This window comes from Leptonychotes weddellii, chromosome 6 (assembly GCF_054177405.1).
Source record: "Leptonychotes weddellii isolate Sample4059 chromosome 6, ASM5417740v2, whole genome shotgun sequence".
In the NCBI taxonomy this organism is placed as follows: Eukaryota; Metazoa; Chordata; class Mammalia; order Carnivora; family Phocidae; genus Leptonychotes; species Leptonychotes weddellii.
In genome coordinates this window covers 85,057,229-85,083,779 of record NC_138374.1, presented here as the reverse complement: position 1 = coordinate 85,083,779, position 26,551 = coordinate 85,057,229, and the positions used below count along the sequence as shown (strand labels likewise).

Sequence of the window (26,551 nt, the reverse complement as noted above, 5' to 3'; positions counted from 1 at the left end):
ATTATAAGGTACACCACAAAAAAAAAAAAAAGAATTACAAAGTACAGTGTGACTATACAGACTTTGGAATTGGGTAACAACTTCCAAGTGGCATAGATTTATTGAAGAGATTAAAAAAAAAGACAGGGTGATTGATGACCAATTCATTCAGAATATGAAAGCAATGTGGTCTCTGGCAGAGTTTAATTAAGCCCTAGTCTCCTGCAGTCAGGCAGACTCAATTGTAGACGTAGTGCTATTTCAGAAAAGTTTGGATTCTTAGCTCCAGCAAGACTTCTGTGCCAAGGTTAAGGTCCTAATAAGGAAGGATTGAAATTCTAAAATTGGGATGAGAATACCTTGATAAATGTTGTCAAGAATCTCAAACTCCTCAATTCCTCTGAACTTGATAGGCCTGTTGTTAGACACCCACCCCTACTCGGGATGTGCTGGGTTAGCTAAAGGATAAGAGCAAAGTCACTGCAGGAGCCAGGTTAAGTAAGTATGGGATTGTGTTCTGAAGGTGCTGGATCAAGGAGGGGGAGCAGAGGGTTAAGCTACATATCATCATGGGAGCACTCTCCCATGATTCAAGATTTACCACTGTGGCAAATACCACGTGGTAGGGTACCAGCATGATTCTTAGAGTATCACAAAAACTGACCCACATTCAATGAAATAAAAATGCAAGAGCTTCTATGATGGATGGTGGAGGAAAGGATCCCCAGGCTCAGAGAAGTGGGCATGCTAAGGTGTATCTGCCATGTAAAGCTAAAAAACCCACCAGCCAATGACAGTCCCAGGAAAGCCTGTGTTCAGTAAAGCAATGTTGCCTGTGCTTATTTTAGGAGCAGCATGGTACTGAGAAGTTCAGTTGTCTGTAGCCCAGGGCTAACAGTAGGAAGAGATGCTGTTAAAAAACTAGGCTCCCTGATGAACCTGAGAATAGCGAGCTCTCAAGATAATATAAGCCAGGTGCCAGTGCTTAACTTTCAGGAGTATTGTGGGCACAACTGTTGCAAGGAGTTATGGGATTGGAGTGGCATCCAGAGAGTCCCAACTGGGAGTTGATTAATAGAATATGGTGGTGTTCCTGGATATGAGATAGATGGGCTGTCAACAAGGGTATTGCTTAATTTATATAAGAAATCAATGATGGATTATCAGAGACAGAGGGCAGTAACTCAGTAAAAAATCACAATTCCTTGCTCAGTTTCCAGATCAGATTGGAACCCATTGACTGAAGGAGGGGCTGATTCTTTAGAAGTCAGGACCCTTTAATACCAGGGCAGATATATTTATTTGTTATTCCTCTGGTACTTAACCAGGGGAGTTAAGACTAGTTACTCAGGTGAATGTGCTATGCGGAAAAAAGAGGAATACTCAGAACTTTTGAAGATTATTGAACACTGGTTCTGAATTTACACAAATATCCAGAGACCCAATAAACCAACACCACTGCATATTAAAATGAGGGGTATATAAAGGCTATCAGAGTCCTAGCCAGTCTGGTTCTCAGAGGGCCCACTACTCTATTGACCAATCTGGTGGTCCTTCTCCTAATCTCCAAACGCATAATTGAAAGGGACACCCTTGGTAGTTTGAAGAACCCTCACAGTGATTCCTTGATTTCTGGAATAAGAACTATTGTAGTGGGGAGGGGCAAGTAGAAGTTTCTGAAACTTCCTACCCCAGAAAAAAGAGTAAATGAAAAACAATGCTGAATTCCAAAAGGGATGGAGTAAACTAATGAAACTTTCAAAGAGTTGAATATTATGATAACTCCTACCATACCCCAGGCAAGTTCTTGCAAAAATCAAATAGAACATGGCAGGTGATAAGACAGTAGCCCCAGTTGCAGCTACTGTGCTCAATGTATTTTTTGTTTGTTTGTTTTTGGTTTTGTTTTGCTAGAACAGGTTAAAATAGCCTCCAGCACTTGATATAGCAAATGTGTTTCTAGCCACACCTATCAGGAACACGAAGTGGATGCCATTGGCATTCCCTTGGGATAAACGATGGTTTATGGTCTTGCCCTCAAGTCTTTGCAAGTTTCTTACACCCTTTATCAAGATGCAATCTGAAATAACCTGGATTTTATGGACATTCTGTAAAATGTCATATTGATTCACCATATGATTGGCATCATGTAATAGGACCAGATGAGAGATACAGGGAAAGTATATTGGAGGCCTTGGTTTATACATAATATATACACCAAACTCTAAGGTTCATAAACTATAAACCTTAGAGAATAGGCAGTAAATCTTACAAAGATTCATAAGACTTCTGATTCCAGACAAGATGGAGTAGACACATTCTGCCTACGCCTCCCACTAAAGACTTTGGAATATATATATATCTCTCAAACATAATAAGGCTCTAAAAGTTGGGGGAAAAGAGGTAGATCAGGTAGGAACCTTGGGATCCAAGGAGTGACATTAAAGCGATTTCCCGGGCTTCCCCCACCCCCAGCTCCCCTTATGTATCCCAGACTGAGTGGGATACAGCAACCCAGAAATGCCAAAAGATCCAATCATCACCCCCACCACAAAAACTACTTGGTTTCCCATTTTTCCCTTTTGGTAAATGGCCTGCGGTGTTTGAGAAGTAATGGCAGTGGAATTGGGTGAAGAGGGTAGCAAGGGTGGGTGGAGGTTAAGAAGGATTCAAATGATAACCTGCTGATCAACAAATTTTAACTGTATTTTATGATTTGGTCATATTGGTTATCTTGTATGTAGAGCTAATCATCAGTGGTGATGTCAATCATCACATGAGCTTTCTAGGAATACATACATTCTAAGTTGTTCACTCAATAGCACAAATTCATTTTCATTGACTTTATAACTTAAAAATCTATTGGCCAACTTCAGAAACAAGTGAACTGAAATATCTTAGCCTCATTTAAGTGGAATATTCTGTCCCCTTTAATAAACTAAGATAAATTATTATTAAGTTGGGGGGTGGGAGGATGGGTTAGCCTGGTGGTGGGTATTGAGGAGGGCACATTCTGCATGGAGCACAGGGTGTTATGCACAAACAATGAATCATGGAACACTACATCTAATGATTTTATTATAGTGTTTATTGTTTTATTGGTAATTGAATTATTTGAATGGGATATAAGTCAATTAGTTGAAAAATAGAGACACTGTGAAACTAAGAAGTATTTAAATTAAGAAATGTTGAAACACATGAAAAGTGAATGTGAAAATGGACAAAACTCAAGACAAGTTCTGGCTTGTTGAAGAGATAAGTGTGGTGCCCTGGGCATTACAAATAAGATGAGCTATTTGCAGCAGTTTCTCAACACTTCCTCATTCAGAATTTCTTATTCAAAGAGCACAATGAGAAGAGCTTAAGAATTCTGTCTTCAGCTGCTGAGCAATCTGTAAGAGGCTTGGAAACTCCCCAAGACCAGGATTGACAGCCATCCCCATCACCTCTGCTCCTTGAATGCCTGATTCTGATTCTTTTTGAAGATGCCAGGTCCCAAAGGAGGTTGCAGGACATAGGCTAAGGGTTGAACTCACCATGACGGGACAAAAGCACTCTGAACACAGTGCTTCCTTCATTGCCCACTGAAACAAATTCTGAATTCCATTTTTATGGCACATCACACCAGGATCACATATAATCCTAGAGTATCTTTATTTGTTCTATAATTTAATAGTACACCTATAAAATAATTACATTATACTTATAGCTTTTCTTCATTTATAAACAGACAAAAAAAAACAATTAAATACAATTTGAGCCATTATAAGGTAAACTTTGTACATATAAGAACCCCCAGAAGGAGCTTCACACTGCAGCATATCATATTGCTTCTATTGCTACACCCACAATTGGGTTCAAAGAGAGTGCGCTCATGTTTGTATTCTGTGAGTTCATAGCTTAATCCTTCCTCTATCTGTGTGGGTTATGTGTTAATAAAATGACAGGGTTGGCTTTGCAGTCAGCCAGAGACTCCCATCCGCTCCCACCCTACTCTACTCCATTGGCCTCTGTTAGGGTCATGTGAACCTCCTTCCTTCACAGCTTTTCTGCTGTGTGTTCTGCACTGAGTCTGACTTGAGGTTTTCTATTCAATGCAAAAATAATTTCTGAACTTGGACACACTCTCCACTCTTTCTTTCCATCCCAAGGTTCCAGCCTTCAAGGATTTCTGTTGAGTTCTGCCTCCTGATTCAGGGCTGTATATACCCATTTCTAAAACCAATACCCCTTTTTACAACAGCACATTCTGCTCAAGGCTCATGGAGTTACAGAAGAGAAAGAAATGAAACCTGCAGTGTAGAAGCAGGAAATGGAGTCAGGGACACACCACGCCTTGATCTCCAGGTGAATGCACCTAGACCCGCCCCCATCACTGTCTAACGTCAGGAAGCCTCAGTCCCCCAAGCAGTTTGTAGAGGGTCCCACAAACCTGGAAATGGGCCTTTCTGAGTGCCCTTGCAGCAGTACTTGAGACTCGGTGCTCAGAAATTACCAATGAAAGGTTTTCAAAGTATGCTGATTCCCACCAACATCTCATTCACATTTATCAGATTCCATAAACATTACTCACAGGGAAGCCTCTGTGGGGCAATTTAGCAAAGGGACTGAAACTAAGTATAATTTTGCAAGAAAATAAATTATGTCAGCTTTGTTCTGCCAAGAGACCGCAACATGAAAACCTTATTGATTCCTTATAAAAATAAAAGGTAAGCTGATGTTTGATCATCCTTTAAAAAAAAAAGTCCATTCTTTGAAAAGGAAGCTTCTGTAGCTTAACTAGATTTCTATTCTATATATTTTATCTTTTACTTTCTCCTACACCACAAAGTGACCTGACTCCTTATATATTTAAATATTTCTCTCTTTTACCAGGAATTTTTTGTTTTGTTTTGTTTAGTGTCATGGTAGTAAAATAGTAGACCTTCTCACACCACATATGCATATTAAACATCACAGGGCTTTTGAGTTCCCTGTTGACGACTTCCTAGTGAGTCCCCTCCCTACACCATCCATCCCAACCCACTTCCTACCTTGTGCTGCAGTGCTTCAGTACCTTCAGTGAAATATTATTCATTGTAAAATCACAATGTAAAATCACCTGCCTTCTCCCTGCCCAATCTAAGAATAGGTGCATGACAGTGAACTGCTGATCAGGCATTACTACTGAGTGAACCCCGCTGTGAGCCTTACTCAGAATGGTGCTGCAAAGCCAGAGTCCAAACTCGTGAAACAATACATGGATAGGTCTATAGTGCTTTTGAACAGCTCTTTACAATACAGGTCAATTACAAAACCAGCGTTAATATGGAGACCTTTGTGTGTAATAATATTCTAATTGCAGCGATAATAGCATGCACACCAGAGTTCATCTGAGTCCACGGATGTGGGCGGGGGAGGGAGGTGGGGGACGTGGGCAAGAAAAGGTGGTGGTGGCTGGGGGTGGGGGAGAGTGTGGCCTGCTGTGAGCAAGGTCCCCAGGGAAGCCCATTTCATGATCCCAGTGGCTCAAGTCGTCTTCTCGGCTATCGGGTTTGTTAGGAGAACCTCCCTGTGTACGGACATTGTCCGGATCCGCATCACAGCAGCGCGAGGGCAGCCCTCCCTTCACCGGGGAACCTCGCAGCGGGAGGGCCCCGGGCCCAGCGGGAGAGGGGTGAGGGCCGCATCCTTCACTTCCTGGGAAAAGGGGAGCTGGAGTGTAGGGTGAGGCCCGGGAAAGACTCGCTTTTCCACACGGTGGAAACATCAATGCCACATCGGCAGCGCAGCCCCAGAAAGGCCCCCTCTCCGACCGCTGGCTGGGGGGTAGTGGGTTTTCAGCCGCGGCCCGCAGGCCTGAAACGCAGCCTGTTGGGGACGCCCAGGAGGGGCCCGCGGTCGGCCGGGAACACAACAGCGAAGCTCCCCTTGCGGCGCGCGCGTGAGACAAGGGCGCCGTCGGCCCCGGGAAACGTGCTTGCGACGGAGCGGGCCACCGGGCAGCGCGTGCGTGGGCTCAGAGGACGGGGACGGCGACGGCGACGGCGACGGCGGCGGCGGCGGCGGCGCGCAGAGCGAGTTGCGTCCCGCCGCGGGGGCTTCACTGCTTGTCCGAGTCGCTCAGGTTCACGGACATGCACCGGCACTGCTTCACCTTCTGGATCTTCTTGAGTCGGAAGGGAGGGTCCATCCCAGGGCATTCGAGCTCCACGAGGACGGAGGTGACGCGCTGGGGCTTGCAGAAGGCGCACGACTGGAAGGACTCCTCCTCCTTGCGGACGTGGCGCGGGATGTAGAAGGAGTTGCACTGGCCATAGCAGAAGCGGTTGAGGATGGTGCGGCTGCGGCAGCCCTCCTCGCTCACCGTCTGCCGCAGCGGCTGCGTCTTGCACCAGTCACTCTTGAGGTACTTGCGCTCGGTGACCACCAGGGCCTCCTGGCTGGAGGCCAACACCTCCTTGATCTGGTGCTGCCATCGCTCCGAGTGGTTGCTGCTGCCGTCCTTGTAGGGCGAGGGGATGGCGCCCGCAGGCCGGTTCTTGCGGGCCTCCGCCACCTTCACCAGCACGGCCACCAGACACAAGGACAGGGAGAGCTTCCAGAACATCCTGCAACGAGAGAAGAGCGAGAGCATTTGGCTGGGGCGGGTGCTGGGTTTCCTGGTTTCATTAGGAGGAGCTGCAGTCCGGTGGGGCAGCTGGGAAGTGAGAGGGCTTAGAGGCCACCTGCGGACAGCAAGGATGCTCTCCGCAAGGCTTCCCCGAAGGCAAGGCGAGGGACGCAAGGGTAAGTAAAAAAGAAGACAGAACACGTACACATGTTGAACAGCTACGGAAGAATTACAAAGCAAAGGCCGCCAAAAATAGCCCACGCCGGTTTGCCGCAGTGCCACTCATAGTTAACAAGTGTACTGCATTTTCATGTAGGACGTGAGCAGTACTGTCCTATGCACATAACGCGTGTACCTCATTTGATCCTCAAAACAGTTTTAAGTTGGAGGTTATCATACCTACATTACAGTGAAGGAAACTGAGGCCCACAGACGTTAGTAATTGGCCCAAGGTTGCACAATAACTGAGAAATGTCCAGGAGCCAGCCATCTCCCTCCGGAGCCACCGAAAATAACCACAAGAGGTGGATCTGATCAGGAATATTAGCAAAAAGTAAAGGAAAGGTGGGCATGGTTCACAAGTTTCTTCCAAATGAGTACTAAACTTAGGAATGGACACAGATCAGGGAAAGTAATATTTACAACCTCTGGTAATTGTTAGGAATAAAAAATTACATTTAACATCTGCACAAAGATATTCAAGTTAATTCAAGTGAGTCATGAATTAGATTCTTGTAGTGGAACGTGGTGTGTTCCAGTCGTGGAAGGAATTGCCAAGGAATTGCCAAGGTTGTATTAAAACTGCCTTAGACAATGCAATGGTAACCCACATGAATAGAATATTTCTTCTGTGTTATAGGGCCCCGTGACCCAAGTGGGCAGGGAGCTAGAGCTAGAGAGAAACTTACTTTGAATCATGTCCTGTAGGAAGCAAACCAAGTCTGACTGAAAGATGGACTTCTTTGAAGTTTAATTCATAGTTTCCATTGTTATATTTCCATTAATACCCTCGAGGGACAGCAATACCCCTCAGTAGAGATGATCCTTTTTTTTTTTTTTTTTAAGCGTCACGATGAGGTTTATTTAGGAAGCTAATTCTGACAGCATCACAAAAGTAGAGATGATCCTTATCTCCTGATGACTGTAGCTCCTTCATTATCCTTGTCATCCTCACCATCATATTCATGTTTATTCATTGCCTCCCTGGGTATTTTACCACCTCTAGAACTGCATGAGACTCTCATTCCTTTAACATGTACACACCAAAATGGCAGGTAGAAATTATATATATATATATATATAACATTATATGGTTCTTTAATGCACACTTAAAATTTAATATTAAATATATTAACTCCCTCAACTATCAATGTCTTATCAATATATTTCTGCTAATAATAATAGTTTACATTTATTGGTGTTCAAAACTCATCCCTCTTACGGTTTCATGTGTAAACATATCAAAATTCTATGAAATAGGTAATATTATTTCTCCCATTTTATGGATTAGGAAACTGAGGCATGGAGAGCCTTTACAACTTATCAAGATCATATGGCCAGTATGTGAAATATTTGAATCCTGGCTCCATGCATCCTGGCTGCAGGTGAGTATAGCTATCTTGTTGCTAAAAATATTTGTGTTAAGGGGCGCCTGGGTGGCTCAGTTAGTTAAGCACCTGCCTTCCGCTCAGGTCATGATCCCAGGGTTCTGGGATTGAGCCCTACGTTGGGCTCCCTGCTCAATGTGGAGTCTGCTTCTCCCTCACCTTCTGTGCCTGCTTGTGATCTCACTCACTCACTCACTCACTCTCAAACAAATAAATAAAAATTTTTTAAAAATTTGTGTTAAAATATCTAGGCTAAAATATTTCTATATGTCATTATTAGTCTAAGTGTAAACCACAAGAGGCTTTTGGAAACCACATAGCAGAGAATTCCTTCATTTATCAAGTTTTGTTGAGTATTTATTCTGGAACAAACTGTAATAAGCCTTGTGAATTCCAGTACCTCCCTCGGAGACAAAGAGCAAGTTCTTCCAGTGTCAGATGAGCCCTGACAAGATCTGCTCTCCCTGTTCTCATCTCATGGACCTCCTCATCTACACTCTCCTACTTGCTCTGCTCCAGCAACACTGACCACCTTTCTGTTTCCAGAATGTATGTGGCGTTTTTCTGCTCTAGGGCCTTACGTTTGCCTTTCCCCCAGATAGCGACATGGCCTTCTACCACAGTCTTCAGGTCTCTGCTCAATTATCGCCACCTTAGTGAGGCCTTCATGGGTAACTTCATCACAAGCCTGCCATTCACTGTCTCCTTCATCCCTGCTTTGTTTTTGTCCCTGGCACTTAGCATCTTAGAAGATAGTACCGAAGGATCTTATTAAATTTTGCATTGTCTGACTTCCCCAACTGGAATGTAAGGTCCAAGAAAGAAGGACCACCTGTTTATCCTGCACTCCGAACAGTGTCTGGTACATAGTAGGTACTCAATAAATATGTGTTGAAGGAAATACGAATACCCTGCATTTTGGCATGCAGATGACAGTGCTGTAGTTATGGGAGGCACAATGAATGGCGTAGGTTTGCACAGCCAAGAACATCTGAATCACTGGGATGCTTTTAGATGTAGATTCCTCAGCTCCACCCCTGAATCTGTATCTGAATCAGTAGAGTTGAGGTGGAGCTTGAGATCTGTATTTTAAAGAACTGCTTCCAGTGATTTCCATGGGCCAGTGCCCCAGGGGATAAGGGGGGGACACAAGGAAAAAGCATCAGTTCATCCTGGACAGGGAACAGGGGAGGCCCAGGAAGTAACAGCTAATGAGTGTCTTAAACTTCAAATAGGATTCTTGCAGGCAGGGACACTGCCAAGAGTGCAGAGTTAGGTAAATGTAATGACAAGAGACAAGGGAAGTACAAATGTTGAGAACAGAGGCGGGGAGGGGCGGGGAGAGGAAAGATTTTCTTTTTTCAGAAAAGCATTTTTGTGCAATCAAGTACTGAACTTTTGAGGCCGAATTTTTAAAGAACTTTCCTCATGCCTCCTTAGTTCCACACATGAATTGTCACATGAAAATGGCCACGCTTCCAGCAGATTCATGGCAAGCACTGAGTATTGGACTCATTCAACTTACACAGCTTATTATATTTGCAGAATGATTTGTGATCTCAATAGTCTCTTAAAAAGAAAGTATGTTGGTTCCATTTTAATAATTTCCAAAATTATTAACATTCTGAATAAACACAACCAAAAGTTTTAAGTCCCAGCCATGGAAAGATTTACAGAGTCAGCCTGGTCCTCAACCCCGAGTTCCAGGAACAGCTTCACATGCATCTTTGATAGGCTCAAAGTTGCATGCTTTCACTCAATAGGTCCTAGCTGTTGTCAGGGAGAACAGAACTAAAACATATTCTGATCAACTTGGGGTAAAAACTCTTAGATTCGCAGTATTAGATGTGATGATTAACAACATGCATTCTTTGAACTCTTTGAAATATTTTTCACAACATCTGGCAATCACCCTTCGAAGTTACGCGTCACACAAGAACCTAAGAAGGAAAGCAAACCTCTCATTTTACAAGACCAGGAAAAGAGGCTGATGATACAGCTAGGGGACTGGGGCCAACCCAGGCTCTTCTCTTTCCTTCCCTCCATCTCGTTTCTTTATTCCTTCACATGTAGCAACAGGAACATTGCCAAGCATCTGGAATCTCGATGTCAGGACAGGTAAGTAGGCAAGAGGTATTTTGCTTCAGTGACTGTTAGGCTTTTCACTTCAATCAAGGACACTAAAGCAACTGAGTCAGTTTTTGCTCAGGGCACATTCTCCACTAGCCCTTTAGTTTGTGGGGTCCTCAGGGGAGAGAACATGTATGCCTCTTTGTTCAGTTCACTAACTATCACACACACACACACCTGAAGTTAGCACTCAGAGTCCTGCTTGGCCTTGAATCACTTTGCTACTCAGAGAAATGGTTCGCATACAATTAACCTCTCAGGAATGTTGCCATAATCGCTGGTCCCACCGCACCAACATCCTTCATTTTACCCTCACACCTTGTGTTTGGCTTGTCTCAGAAGAAACTCGTAAATAAATCCTTTCGGTTTTATTAACCATCCCTGTGGCCTGACAATGTTCTCAGTTTGCAAGGGGTGCCAGGACCGTCAATGCTGATATGCTAAGCAGTCTGGGTCCGTCAACGTGGGTTGTGTACAGAGAGAGACAGCAAAAGCACTTTCTTCTTAAGTAATGCCCTGGGGCCTGGCCTTTCTTGGTATCAGAACAACGGCTGCACAGGCCAGGATAGTATCTAGGCAGCTAAGAAATAACTGGCCCCTTCTATCAGCCTTTTCTAGAAGTCTCAAGGGGTTCTGCAATAGGAGCTTGAGCAGTAATGCTTCCTGATTTCTAGGAAAGCCTGCTGCAGTGCTGAATCCTCCCTGCCAAAAGGTGTAAGTGACCAAAGGCCAAGGGTTCAGCTAAGCTGATTAACTCACTCCCAGAGTGACCTTGTTGAGTTTTAGAGGTCAGGTCAAAGCAGTACAGGGCTGTGCATGCGTGGTGAATGGGATGAGGCTCAAACATTTTCTGTGACCTAAGTAAGAATTCTAGACATCCTTGGCAGGTTGAAGAGAAGCACCCAGGGCTGAATATGGGCAGGCACATCTGGGATAAACTTGCTCCCATGGCCCAAGTGAAAACGGAATCCAAATCAAACAGCAAACTCCAAACAAAACCCCCAACGGTGTTAGAATTCAGCGATTATTTTTATGAGTTTTACTACTAGAACCTCAACAGCCAAAGGTACTTCATCCGTGACATAGATTCTTAGTTTGGGAGGCTGTGGCTGAGGTCTCCAACTGAGGTGGGTATTCCTTGGCTCTGGGATCATCCTCTTAGCCTAAAATCACTTGTCTGCTGAAGCCACTTACTTTCAGCAACTGTAATCTGCAGCACACCATAGCCCATGGGCAGATCCCAACCTGCACGCTGTTTCTGTAAGTAAGGTTATATTGAACACAGCCATGCCTGTTTAGCTACATTTTCTTTATGGCTGCTTTTGTGTTACAAAGACCGAGTGAGTAGGGGGGACAGAGACACAGCCCACGAAGTCAAAAATATTTACTATCTGGCCTTTCCCAGAAAAAGTTTGCCAAATCCTATTCCTAACTTTTCCTCTCCCATTCAGTCATTGCTTTCCCTTTCCCTTTGTGCTCTTTCGCTAGAAAGGTAGCTTTGAATTTTAAAATTTCCAACTATGAGACACTTCAAACATAGAGCAAAATAGAACATATAATAAACCCTGTCTGCCCACCACCAAGATTAAAACGATACTAATAGTTCCTATCTTTATTTTGCAATCTATTTCAATTTTGAAAGAAGTAAAATAATATAGGTAAAGCCACAGTTTTGTTCTCTTATCCTTCTACTGTCACTGAGATGACCAGCATCCTGAAGTTGATTATATCATTCCTGCTGGTGCTTTTCCATGTTTACTGGTGTGTTTTGCATATGAGGGCATGTTTGTGTGCACGCATTTGACCGTCACATGTATGTAGTACTACACCCTTGTTGAGCAACTTTTATTTTATTTTATTTATTTTATTTTTTGAGCAACTTTTAAATTCAACAATAGGTGTTTGAGATTTTATACATGTGGATGTCTATTCAACTCCACTGCTGAATCTTAAAGCACAGTTTATACATTCACCCTACTGGGGGACAGTGAAGTTGCTTCTACTTTGTCACTGTTACCAACAGTACTGAACAGTTTTGTGTGTGTTTATTGATACCTATCTGTTATAGGTTTACTAGAGGAGACACTGAGAAGTGGAAATGCTACATCACAGGATATGTACAACTTGAGCTTGGCAAAGTTTTGCTAAGTTACTTTCCAAGTACTTCCCCCCACCCCCAGAGTAATATGTGAGTCCCTGCAGATGCACATACTTGCTAGCCCTTGGTGTTACCAGATTTGTTATGTTTTGCCTATCTGAAAAATTTGAAATGGCATCATATTATTATTATTTTAATTTGCATCTTCTGATTACAAGGGAGTTGATCACCAAGCTCAAATACTGTAGTTGTACCTTGAAAGGGAGTGATTGCAACTTATTATAAGTAAAGGAGAGAAATTAAAACATTAGGAAAGGAAAAATAAGAAGTACTAACTATCAATCTTCTGAACTGTCATGAGAAGAATAGGAAGTGGCTTGCAATTTCAAAGTAGAATGATCAGGACATCCCACATGACTCAGAAGTTTGAAATCCAAATGGATTCATTTACTTTTCCAAGTGACATTGCCTGAGTGGAACACTGACTATCATTTTGTTCCAGGAGAAGTTTAATTTCATCTGGAAAAATTATATTGTGTTTTTAAAAAAAGGTTTTCAACCAAAGAAGAAATGATACTGTCATTATTTACTTCGACTTCTGGATAGCAAGTGTATCATTTAGGAATTTGTAATCAGAGTTCTTAATCTTTGAAACAATTGTTGGGGTAAACCCAGTCTGGGAAATGTAACGCTGAGGCAAGATGGCAGCAAAGCATTAAGTTAAATGAGAAAATGGATGGGAAAGCTCTTTGAACGCTGTAAGCTTATACACACATGGTTGCTTTTCTCAAGAGCAGAGCCACTTGGGAATGAGAGTGAGAACATGGTTTCTGGGCCTGGAGCTGCCCATCTCGTGACCCTGTGTGACTCACTCCTAAGCTTCCCTGGATTCCCCTCTGTAAAATGGTGTTAATGGCACTTGCCATCCCCATTCCATGTTGCTGTTATGAGGAGTGTGGCACTGAGATCCAGTCATCATCCAAGTACTCTCTGAGTGAAAAGAACCATGAGTTTTATTTGAAAGGAAGGAAGAAATTACGAGCAATCCATTAAGGATTTTATAGGCAGTGACATTGTTCTCTGTCGCCATTAGGCAGAATCTTTATTATTGTTATTATGATGATGATGATGATGATTTTCAGATGAAGATTTTAGGCTGTGGCTCAAGGGACTAGTCATACTTCAATGATTCTGTGCTTCTCAACCTCTTTCCTCAAGTCTTCCTAGGACAGCCTTGTGTGTTCACAGCGAGCTTCTAAGACAAAAGGCTTCCACTTCTCTGACAGCAGGGTATAGATTTTCTGTCTGTGTACACATAAGAATCAGAGGGGCCTGTCTGAAATGTGTGAGCAAAATCAAAAGCATCCTGCCCATGCACCCCATCAACACTCTCTACTTCAAGCTACTCTGTTTCACTTGTGTGACAGTGGATATCAATGGGACAAGGCATGTAGGAAAGCCTGACAAAACTGTGTACCCCCGTTTCACTTCCTCTGGAATTCATGACAAAAGTATTTTTATTCTTTTTCTTTAGTCTTTTGATGTCTTTTACGGATTTTTCTTTCTCTGGCTTCCTCTTAGAGGATTGTGTTCCCCAAGGATTTTTCCATAACCCTGTTTTCTCCTGCCTCACATTCCTACTAAGAATTTCATCCATGCCAAGACTTAAGCCACCAGTTGCTATCTGCTCATGACTCCCAGATGCTATACCCAACTGCTTACCAAACATTCTCTGGATGCCCTATAGGTACCCCAAATTTTATATGTTCCAAATCTCATCCTATTTTTTCACTCAGCTCCTCTTCTGAAAGTTACTGTCTCCATAAAGAGCATGACATTTATCCATTTCCCCCAGGCTAAAAAGCTGAGAGTCTGGGCAGGCCCTAGTTGATTTACTACCTGAGAGCTAATGTCCTCATTCTTCTTGCTAATAGAAGCACAATGTTGTTCAGGTACTGGAGTCCAGGTCCTTCATGGGCACTTCTACATACCATGGAGTACAGAGTTGATAGGTCCAAGTCAGTGACTAACAAGATGTAAGAAATAGCCTCCTGGGAAAGATTTTTACTCCCTGATAGAAAGAGACATGCCAGAAGAAGGTATTGTTCTGGTCTGGGTTGTGTTTGTGCAAGGATCTGGTGACTGAGGTCACAGCAGCCACCAGGAGGGTACAGCACGGGATGAAAGTCAAACCTTTGCAATATAAAGCACAAAATGGAAAGCCACTGGATTCTTGATTACATTGGTAAACCACTGAATTAACCATCCCTACAACTGCTTATCTCTGGGCTTCAATGTTGTCAGTTAAAAAACTCTTCAGTATGTAAATCGTTTTTATTTGGGTATGGACAATATCCAAACTTAATCTTCTCACATATTAAATCCGTTAACAAGACCTTATTGTCTTTCTTGCCTCACTTCTAAACCCCACTGTTACTACTTTGGTTTGGGTCTTCATCACCTGAACATTACACCAGTCTCCTCACTGGCCTCCCTGCCTCCAGACTCACACTCACATCCACTTTCCAGGCTCCTATCAGAGTGAACATCCTAACATGCAGATCTGTCTCTGTTATCCCTTTCAGTTTTCCCTTTTCAGATTTCCCATCATGAACAAGTTCAAAGTCTTTGGCACAGTGTACAAGCCTTCTGTGATCTTTGTCCCCTCTAGTCCCATCATGTTATCCCCTCACAATACCACGTTATGCTTGAAAGACACAAAACTATGTGTCCTACCGCATGCAAGGTTGTTTTCTACCTGCAATCATTTGCACAGTTGTTTCTTTTGCCTGAAATACTGTTCCTTTGACCACTGGTGGGTATTTAAGTTTCACTCAAATTTCACTTCCTTTGTGACAGAATCTGTGCTTCCCATGTTCTTCATTTCTGCCATTATCATACCTGCCTCATCACAACTAACAGGCCACTGTGCGGCTATGGGCTGCGCATTCTCCCCACCGGAGTGTATGTTGTTGGAAGACGTGATATTTAATCTTTGTTTCCATATGGACTTGTGGTTGGTCTACAGAATAGTTCTAATAAATGCTTATTTGTGCTTGCATGAATGAAAGATTGAATGATTACATAGGTTTTAGCTACACTAGTATAGATGAGAATGTTTTTATTTTTAAAAACTATAAAGAAGAACTTGAAACTGGGTTAACTTTTCAGTAGCAATGATGCTTTTTATGTAAGCCTTTCATCATAATGATTGAATACATATCAAGCTATCGAAATCAGAAATCAACATAACTATTCAAAGTGGAATAACTTTTTTTACAGTCTAATAGACTTGCCTGTGATGCACTAGTAATATTTTTGCAGGTCCTTATCCTCCTTTTATTTCAAACTGTTGTCCACCTCTCTGCTCTTTCTGCCACTGACCTGAAGTTCTTGGTCAATCTCTCATCTTCCAGCTGGCATAGGTACAGTCCTGGGGGTGACTGAAAGGCTTTCCAAGGGGTACTGCTCAAGGGTAGTTTTCGATGAAGCAATATTCAAATACTCAACCTCCACTTGTTCCTTCTCTTCAAAGAGACCTGCCCAAGAAGTTGTCCTTACACTACAGGTGTCTGCAATAGGCCAGGCAAGTCCTCCCTTCCTGCCTCTGTCGGTATCCCTTCCCCCACTTGACAAAAAGAAGGGACAGCTCTCATCCACCCTACTTCTACTGTGCTGTCTTGCCTGGGGTATAAGGAAGGTTCCAGGGCACCAAGTGAAAGAACAATTCTAAATATTGGAACTCTCACTAAAAAGTAAATTTTAATAAATTCTTTTTCATGTCAGATTGTTTCCAATAATTTGCTTTTAATCAACACTGAAAGAAGATCTAAATGGTCCGGTGATCTATCACCAAAAATAATTTTTTGATGAGTATTATGTGATTATTGACATGCAAGTAAATCTGAAAAGTTTTAAGAAATTGAGACATTGCTATTAGAAAACACATTTCTACAAACTGAGGGTTGCTGGAGTGGGTGGTGGGGGGGAGGGATGGGGTGACTGGGTGATGGACACTGGGGAGGGTATGTGCTCTGGTAAGCGCTGTGAATTGTGCAAGACTGTTGAATCTCAGATCTGTACCTCTGAAACAAATAATGCAATATATGTTAAGAAAGAAAAAAAAAAAAAGAAGAAGAAGAAGAATGTAGCAGGAGGGGAAGAATGAAGGGGGGGAAATCGGAGGGGTAGATGAACCATGAGAGACGATGGACTCTGAAAAACAAACTGAGGGTTCTGGAGGGGAAGGGGGTGGGATGGGTTAGCCTGGTGATGGGTATTGAGGAGGGTACGTTCTGCATGGAGCACTGGGTGTTATGCACAAACAATGAATCATGGAACACTACATCTAAAACTAATGATGGAATGTATGGGGATTAACATAACAATAAAAAAATTTTAAAAAAAAGAAAACACATTTCTATTACAACCTATTTTTGTGAACAGATTTACTTAGTGTGTATTATATACAAAATATAATCATACACATATACACACATATATTACATGGTAGAAATTTTCTGCTGAGTCTTGTTTCCTCCTGGCAATAACTAGCATTTATTCATGAAAATATAAACAACGGTAAATCTCCATGTATGGGGCAGCTTTTCAAGAGAGGTAAATAATTAAAATTTACCTTTTTGTATTTAATAATTACTTACTAAATTTGCGACTTATTAATGCTATTTTGATCAAATACTATTCTGATCTCTAATGAGTATGATTACTCATCAGCAAGAAACATTAAATATTTAAAGCTTATAGCAACAGAATTAAAATTTGCATATAGACTTTTGGTCACAGGAAAGAGTGACGAGGTTAAAAAAAAGGCTTTCAGGGGCACCTGTGTGGCTCAATCGGTTAAGCGTCCAGCTCTTTTTAATGTCTCCATAGGAATCTAAATACCATATCAGCTAAATACCATAGCTATATTTTATGCCCACTATTATACATTTAAAAAAAATACATGTAGAAACACTTCCTGAAAGGAAATGGTACATTATATTTTTCCTTGATTTCATATTTCTCTCTAGTTCTCCCCCCATAGAATTTATCCTATTATGACAGGTTTTGGGTTTGAAAGGCTTTTTTCTTTTTAAAGATTTTATTTATTGTTTATTTATTTATTTATTTATTTTAGGGACAGAGAGAGAGAGCGTGAGAGCGTGCATGCGTGAGTGTTAGTGTGTGTGGGGGGTGGGGGTAATGAGGGAGGGGAAAAGGGGGAGGGGGAAGGAGAGGGGAAGAATCTCAAGCAGACTCCAGGCTGAGCTGGGAGCCCAAGGTGGGGCTCAGTCTCACAACCCTGAGATCAGGACCTGAGCTGAAACCAAGAGTCCGGCACTCAACTGACTGAGCCACCCAGGAGCCTCTTCTCCTCTTGATCTTAACTTGACAGGTTTTGGGTTTGAAAGTCTTTTTTCTTTTTAAAGATATTATTTATTTATTTATTCTAGAGAGAGAGAGCGCCTACGAGTGCACATGTGGGCGGAGGGGCAGAGGGGGAGGGATAAGGAGAGGGAGAGAATCTCAAAAAATTTAAATCGACGAGATCTTCAAAACTTTAATTAAGAGTATAAGAAGGGATGGGGTGCCTGGGTGGCACGGCCCGTAAGTGCCTGACTCCATTCAATCACTTCAACATGGTAAAGCTCAAGTACCTAAAATGTTTCCTTCTCTTCTATTCCCATTGCCCTTTAGTTACATCCGGCATTGTTTCTTTCATGGATTACTCCCAACAGCTGACTAGTCTCCTACTGGGAAACCCGGTATCTGCCTCAGGCAACAGGAAACCCGGGACCAGGCTAGCTTTCCCATGATAGAGAACAGGAGAGCTGGCTGGAGGAGACAGGGCAGTCTCCACACACAGGAAAGCTGTCTGGTACAAGATGGGCCTCACAGGGTTGATCTGAAGGGATGTCATTATGTGGGCGTAATAAGATCAGTCAGGGGTAGAGCGAGAGGAGAAGTGGGCTGTGGGTGGAACTCTGGGGGCATAAGCTCTTCCAGGAACTGAGGAAAAGGAAACCTACAAAGGAGGCCGAAGGAGGGCAGAGATATTCGGGCTCTAAGAAGTCAGATGAGGGAAGACTGACACGTGTTCCCTGGATTGATGGTCCACCAGTCTTGGGCGGAGGAGTTTTAGAGACATAGTGCGGTGAGAGCAAGATTGCAGAGGGGAGAAAGTGAAGATAATATGTAATGGATTCTGATTTTCATACTTTAAAATGTTGGTAAGCTGTAATTATCTAGCCTTCCAAATATTTAACAATTTACTCTGAGTGAAGTCAAAAGGCCAACTGGAAAGGACAGGAAGTACTTTCTGAACCACATCAGTAACCCAAGCAATATCACCCTGAAAAGCTGAGCAAAATGAAGCAAGGGCCAACCTGATACCTGGGTTTGAAGTTCCTGATACTCTTTCTGAGATTTACCTTGATTTCCAAATAATTAATCTTCTCCCCCAGACACCTAAGCTACTAGTCCTCTTCAATGGAAAACTCCATCAGAGTAGAGATCAAGTCTGTTTTAATCACTATCATATCCCTGGAACTTAGCCCAGGTCCCAGCATATAGAAAATGACCAATAAATATTTATTGAATAAATGAACAAATATCTAATATTTTAGAGAAATTACAGATGTCATAATTGCTAGTATTCAAATAGCCAGAATACAACTGATATTTGAGAAAAAGGAAAAACCTGAGAGATTAAGAATCAGTCCTTGCCTTTTATTTGGGAAATGAAGTAACTATAAGTGTACCATTCATGCAGCAAATATTTACTGAATGCACATGTGCTCATGATATGTTTGGTGTCCATTCTGCTTTTTATAACTCTCTGTTTAGATCTTTCCTTGGATCAGCCTAATTATAAATAATGTAAATAAAAAGGACCCTTACTGAACTTTTGAAGTAATTCTAAGGAATGTTTCTTGTTAACATCAAATAGAGCCAGTTATACCTTAAGCGAACCTTATCGAATATTTTCGAGCGTATCGTTTCCAAACACACGGATTGGCACATTTTTCTACGGAGCAAGTTCTATTAACAATACCTACTGTTTGCATTCAATACAAATTCAATATAGGACACTTTTTTTCTTTAATAAGTGGTCCTCAAACTTCCTTATGACACATATGGGAACTTGTTAAAAATGCAGATCCCAGGACCACATACTGCAGGAGTTCTGATTCCCAAGATTTGGGCTGGAACCTGAGAAATGGCATTTAGAATAAGCATTCCATATTCTGAAAAACACAGCCTAAATTATTTGTCTAAAATAAAATTATCTGGGCTCTGGTCCACTGCCCAGGGCAAACTTCATTAATTATATCCTCATTAATAAGGACCAGAGACTAATCCAGTGATACGTAGCAATCAGTGTTAAAGTTAATTGAAATTTAGATCTAACATCTCTTCTTTCTGTGAGCAATTTCCCCATGTTTAGAGTGGAGGACTTCTTTCATGGTTTGTGACAGGAAGATGTGAGGGAGATGATTTGCAAGTAATTGTGATGTATGTTTCCACTTAGGATGCCTTTCTTCTCAAGCCTGTGAGCTGCTGTGGCTTCTGCAGCTCCGTGGATCTCAAGGTTGGGAGAGATCCCTGCACGGGGCCCGGGGGAGAGGGGCTGCACCAGGGACCTGGGCACTGCGACTCGGGTGTAGTGGAGGGTGGCAGTCACAGAACACGCAGAAGCCTGCAGCCCAGGGACCAACTTGTCTGATTCTCATGACCTGCATCCCCATCTCTCCTCTGACTTTTCCGTGGAGTTTGGGGCTCTTTCAGGCAACACACATGGAGTGGGAGCTTGAAGAGCTAAAGAGAAAACATAGCAGGTATCAATTATGGGGAAAGGGGCCACATAAAGAAATCTGTATGTTTAAGATGAAGAAAATCATAGGGATTTGGTAGAGGCACCGGCGATGGTAGTGTTGGGTGATGAGGGAGAGAGATCCCTCGGAGCTGTAGTCAGTATTTGAGGGGCTGCCATGTGGAAGACACCAGGCCTCACCCGGCTACTCCAGAGCAGGCAAGGAACAATAAGCAGGCAGGCCAGGGCCAAGTATTCTTACCGAATGTGTACATTTTTTAAAGGATAACCATAGCTCTTTAAAAAATGACTGGTGTCGGGGTCCCTGGGTGGCTCAGTCAGTTAAGTGTCTGCCTTAAGCTCAGGTCGTGATCCCAGGGTCCTGGGATGGAGTCCCACATTGGGCTCCTTGCTCAGCTGGGAGTCTGCTTCTCCCTCTCCCTCGGCCCCTCCCTCTGCTTGTGCTCGCTCTGTCTCTCTCTCTCAAATGAATAAATAAAGTCTTTAAAAAAAATAAAAATTACTAAAAAGAAAGTGACTGGTGTCAAGAATACATAAATCCATAGAGACAGAGCACAGATTGGTGGTTTCCAGAGGCTGGAGTGGAGTGGGAAATGGGCACGAGATTTCCTTTTGGGGTAATGAAAATGTTTTGAAACTAGATTGAATTTGTGTTTGTACAACTTTGTGAATGTACTAAAATGTCATTGAATTGTGCACTTTAAAATGGTTAATTTTATGGTATGTGAATTTTGTCTTAATTAAAAAAAGCAGAGAAATTAATATAAAACTATTTTTTGAACAAAATTCTGTTTATGGTTAAAATCTAAATTAGTAAAAATCAACCACTGTTCTCAAAAACAAAAACAAAAAGTACACAGATCGATTCATAGCACATTAAATGCTTTACCTCTGAGAACATATGTAATGAAAGTTCTGTGATTGTCCTTCAAGGACGTTGTTGGGTGAACAGTGGCAATATGTATGATCCAAGTTAACTTGCTTTTCTGTTTAAAAGCTTAATCTTTTTGTCTTTAAAATAATTTCATTTGGTTGCAAAAATTCTGTTTGCTATTTGTAGAAAATTTGGAGAATTCAGAAAACATTAAAGAGATGTATAAATAAGTTTCAATGACTATATAATCTTCTAAGACATATGAGTGTTCAATGTACTTAATTATTCTTCCATTTAGCTGGTGTCCCAATTTTCAACTTTACAAATAATACAATAATAAACACCTGTGTATGTGAATTTTGGAGTATCACATTAACATAGCTCTCTAGAAATACCATTACTTTATCACAAAGAGACCTCTGGATTCTAAGATTTAATGGGTTTGAATATTTGTTTAGGAAATCAAGTGTCTTTGGTCCAGGGACAGATGGATGAGGTAGCTGCTGCAGGTCCTAATAAGAATGAGCATGGACCGTGAATTTTGTAAGACTGATGAATCACAGACATGTACCCCAGATACAAATAATACAGTATACATTAATTAAAAAAAAAAAAAAAAGAATGAGCATGGAAACTGAGAGTTCAGAACTCCTGACAAGCCAAAGAACCCGGAAGAGATAAGGGCCTACTAGAAGCAGAGAACGATCTTTGATTGGTTGTCTATCTCCTCAGTTTATCATGTCAAGTGATTTTAAATATAGTAGAAAATTTTGAAGTTCCAATACAAGGGAATGGTGAGAGACAAACATTATTTGGGGTGGATAGTCTTTAAATAAATACAGGAGAAGAATTTGCTAGTGAAGAAAAAAGGAAACATGTGAGTAGAGCATCAGTATGAAACATCTATATGCATGTTTAATAAATACCAGGTAAGAAAAGGAGTCTTGACATCAAATGAGACAATATCCTATATTAAAATAAGTATAAAGTATTTAAAAAATGATTTCTCTGGATAGCTCAGTAATAGGTTAGTAGAATAATTCTGGAAGTTATGGATAAAATTTCCTCCTATTTTTTTCCTATTAGGGCCTTTTTCCTCTTTTCACAATTAATTACAGATAAATTTTGATCTTAAAGTGAGGTTCCCTGATTAGTAACATCTATATCACCTGGGAATGTTTTAGAAATTGCCCCTCACTCCCAACCCCCAGATCTACTGAATCAGAAACTCTGAAGAGGAGGTGGGATGTTTTGGGGCTCCAACAATCTGCATTTTAACAAGGCTTCCTGATGATTCTTGTTTTTTGTACATGGGCTTTCTGTTACAAAACTTACAGGTAGAAGGCTTTAATGGTAAGAATTTTTAACAATTGATGTAATTACTTTGCTCCATGCTAATTACAGTACATTTCTTACTTCCCTGACATATTGATTTAAAAAGCAACATAAGCTCTGTATATAAAAAGTAACTTAATCATTCCTTATAAAGTTTTCATCTAAAATACTTAGTGAAAATACTAAGATATTCATCTAAAATTCATAGTTCATTTGTTGTTTCATAGTCCCACTTTTCCTGGAAGTTACATTTTAGTGAGGGTGCACAGGTAATAAACCAGGAAGTGTTATAAAACTAAGATATTTTCCAATAGCAGGAGGTGCTATGAAGAAAAAAAATCCAGGATGATGGGAGAAAAAAAGATTTGGCTGGGGTGTCATTAGGTTGAGTGGTTAGTTAGGGAAGGCCTTTCTGAGGAGGACATACAACCTAAGACCTCAATACCAAGAAGGGGTGATGGTCTTCTTTCTGGGAAGAGGGAAGAGCCTAGCACAGGAATGACCGGTGGTGAGGACAAGTTGTCATGTTCTTGCAAGAGAAAGGCCAGGGTGGCTAGTGATTAGTGAGCTGGGGGACAGTCTCAAGGCATGGGGGGGAGGCAGGCGGGGACCAGATCATATATGGTCTTGTGGACTAGAATATTTGGACTTTATTATATGTCGAATGAGAAGGCAGCACAGGGTTTAGTGTAGCAAAGTGGTATGATCTAATTTCACGTCTTAAAAACCTTAGCACTCTTACCACTCTATAAAGAAAGGGGAATACATTGGTGAGAAAGCAAGTGGAAGACCATATAGGAGGCTATTGGGATAATCTAGATAAAAAATAATGGTGGTGGAGAAAAAGAGAAGGAAATGGCTTTAAGACATGTTTCAAGGATAAAAACAACATAACATATATTTGGTTAGATTTGAGAGTGAAGCAAATTTTTTGAAATCAGAAAGACTAAGGGAAGAGCAGTTTTAGGACGGAAATCAAGGATTTGATTTTGGCCATGTGAAGTGAGATGTCTAATTAGCTATCCAAGTGGAAAGGATCAGTTAAGTTGTTAATATGAGTCTAAAGGTGACAGTGAGAGGTAAGAGGTGACAGTGGGGGAAAAATGGTGTTTAAAGCCAAGGACACAGATGAGCATATTTAGGCAGACACTAGAGAAGAGTGAGTGCCCAGAACAGCTCTGGGCCCTCCTGTCTTAAAACGTTATGCAGAAGAAGGAGGAACCAGCAAAGAAGATTGAAATGGAGCAGCCAGAGGTGAATAAAGTAAATGAGGAGTAAATGTCACACAAGCCAAGAAAAGATGTTTCAAGAAGGAGTGGTTAAGTCTTTGGAATGCTACTGAGATCAAGCAGGTGAAATTTCAGAAAAAGAAAAAAAAAAACAAAACCCTGGCCCATGGATTTGGCAATATGGAGGCCACTGTCTACTGAACGAGAGCAATTTCAATGGAGATGCTTTCAAAGGAAGCCACATTCAGTAGGGATGAGGTGAGAATGAGAGATAAGGAAGTAGAAACGGAATTTTGCTGTGCATGAGCACATAGGCAGGAGATGGTGGCTGGAATGGGGAGAGGGCAGATTGTGAGGTTACAGAAAGGTTGTGGATTATTTCAGTGTATGTGATGTGCAGTGGTGCCATTAAGCTTGTTCTTCACCGAAACAACAATAAATCCTATAAATCCTCAACATATATCATACTCTTACAGGTCCAATCGATTGATGTTTAACTTTTTCTCCACTCAGTTTTATTTATTAAAGCTTTTTATTAAGGGGACTTAATAGTCCAATGTCTTTTTGCCTCACTTTCCCTCTCCATAATTTAAAATATTAATTTGTTACTCCCCACCCCTTTGATGAAGTCAAAAGACATTAGAATAAGATAATATCTCAGAAGTACTTTAAGCCTCTTGGAGGTACTCTATATCAGTAAGGCTTTTATTATTTTTCCTCATTTACTCATTTCCTTTCTCTCTCTGGGAGGGCACTTTTGAGATTATACGAGGTTGGGATTTATGAGTTAAACAACACAAATACTTAACAACACAAGTACTAGCACTTAAAGAAAAAGGGATAGGGGTCATTGCATAATATTGTAAATTTTGGGACTAACAATTTTGTTTTGTGGGTTTTCTTCCTGAGGCTGTGTTCCAGAGAGGGCAGTAAAGGGTAAAACTCATTAGTGCCTCATTATCTTTTGTCTGAAGGAAACAATGTGTGGTTTCTGGGCAGCCCACTTGGTGTTTGCATTGGTCCTGGATGTGTTTCAAACCAACTATATTGTTTGAACAATTCCCCCTCTTAAACATGAAAAAGACCACCACTAAACCACAGAGTTGATGCTAAATTACTAGGTGATGACTCTTCTGGCTCCTAAAGGTTTCTAGATCTCAGTGACTGAAATCATGGATCTTTCTTCTAATGAAAAGATCTAAGCCTTTATGGTAGACCTCCCATACAGTCTCCCCACTCCTGCCCCCAGTGTGCTCTATGGACTTCTGAGAAGTTTGGTTTAGAATCAAGGTCATTGAGTTCTCTCCAACCCTGACTCTTAATAGCAATTCTTTGGAAACTGTGAAGTATTTCCAGGTCAAATCTGCAAATTCACAATTATCAGCAATTGTATAATCAGTCAATATGTTTGATAACGAAAATCCAATCTGTTTTCTCTTTGTCAAAATGAGGCATTAAATGGACAGTGGTGGTTTTACTTTTATTCTGTTGTTCCCTAAATTTACTTATCTTCCTTAGGGATTTCATTAGACTTTATTTTTATTTATATATTTTTAAATGGTAATATCAGAAGAGCATTTATGAGGAAACTGAAAAAATACATTTGAGGTCTTCTGGGAAGAAATACTTTTCATAGGGATTTCCATTAAATACAGTACCATACACTGTGTCTCCAAAAGATTTATTGTTGACTTATTTGTTTGATTTATTGATTGATCAATCGCTTTGTTTTGCTTATTGTTTGATTTGTTTCTTGTAATCTTATGTCTAGATTTAAACAATAGCAATAAAAACAAATGACTATCTCCTGGTTTATATAACTTTCCAATTATGCAAAAGTTTCAAGGTTTTAATGTCAGAGAGCTAGAAAACTATAGGAACAGAAGAGTCATCATATAGTGACTGAGCCTCAAATTTGTGCTTGAATTGTGGGTTTTATCTTTGTTCTTAATAATGATTAGTGTCCAGTATGATCCAGTGATGCATATATGGGAAGGTGATGGTTAAGCAGTGATTGGAGTGGTCCTTGAACCAGATTGCCTGGGTTGTAACCCCATGTCCAACACTTTCTACTGGCAAAAACTGGAGCAAGTTTTGAACTCTCCTTGTACTGTGGTTTCCTCATCTATAACCAGATAAGAAAACTGAAACTTCATCATTATTAAGAGCCAGGATTCAAATTTATGTCTGACAAAAAGTTCCTTGCTTTTCCATATATATCCCAATTATTCAAAAATTGAAACCCCCCTTACCTTTTTATAATTTAATAGCCTTTCTAATTAGATCTCTTAAATATCCAAAGGAAACCATAAAGTGATATTTAATAATGGAAACAATCTATCATGCCATTTTGAAATTCTTAGTAAATTTTGTACAAAGAGTCCCATATCTTTTATTTTCTCTAGGTGTTCACACTTAGAGGCACAGAATTCAGGGACCATCTGCTTCAGGCCTCTTCTGGCCATCCTGTATTTCTGAGGGGATTGATTATTCCAGCACATTTATCATCTGCTCGTGCCCATTCTTGTGCCCCTGGTTAACACTGGATAACAACTCTTCTTCAAGATAAGTTCTTTGATTTCTCTTTAATTATGAATTTGTTGAAAAAATTTTTTAAATTGGAAATACCACATTATAGCTAAGGAAGTCCATTGTGCCAGCAGAAAATAGGAGTTCTGTGACATAGACCCACTATGGAAACCCTTACCTTTCAAAAACCCAAATCCTATGTAGCATCACTCAAAGACATTTTAGAGATGCCAAGATAGTGAAGGTGGTACCTTATGAAGCAGCAGATTTTGTTGTTTCTATTCACTGTTACCAATGTTATTTCTGTTCACTTTCACAGTCTTTTTGCTTTTTTTTCAAAT

General features: G+C 41.1%; 1 protein-coding gene across 4 annotated transcripts in view; it reads right to left on the bottom strand.

Moving 5' to 3' along the window:
• Positions 1-3,046: 3,046 nt before the first annotated feature.
• GREM2 (gremlin 2, DAN family BMP antagonist) overlaps positions 3,047-26,551 on the bottom strand; it is a 110,398-nt gene continuing 86,893 nt past the window's right edge. For all 4 annotated transcript variants that reach the window (XM_006744806.3, XM_031040765.2, XM_081824510.1 and 1 more), the window contains one exon: positions 3,047-6,569. In XM_006744806.3, the coding sequence (XP_006744869.2) occupies positions 6,062-6,569 (508 nt within the window). In that variant the 3' untranslated portion in view covers positions 3,047-6,061. The remainder of the gene's footprint in view (positions 6,570-26,551) is intronic.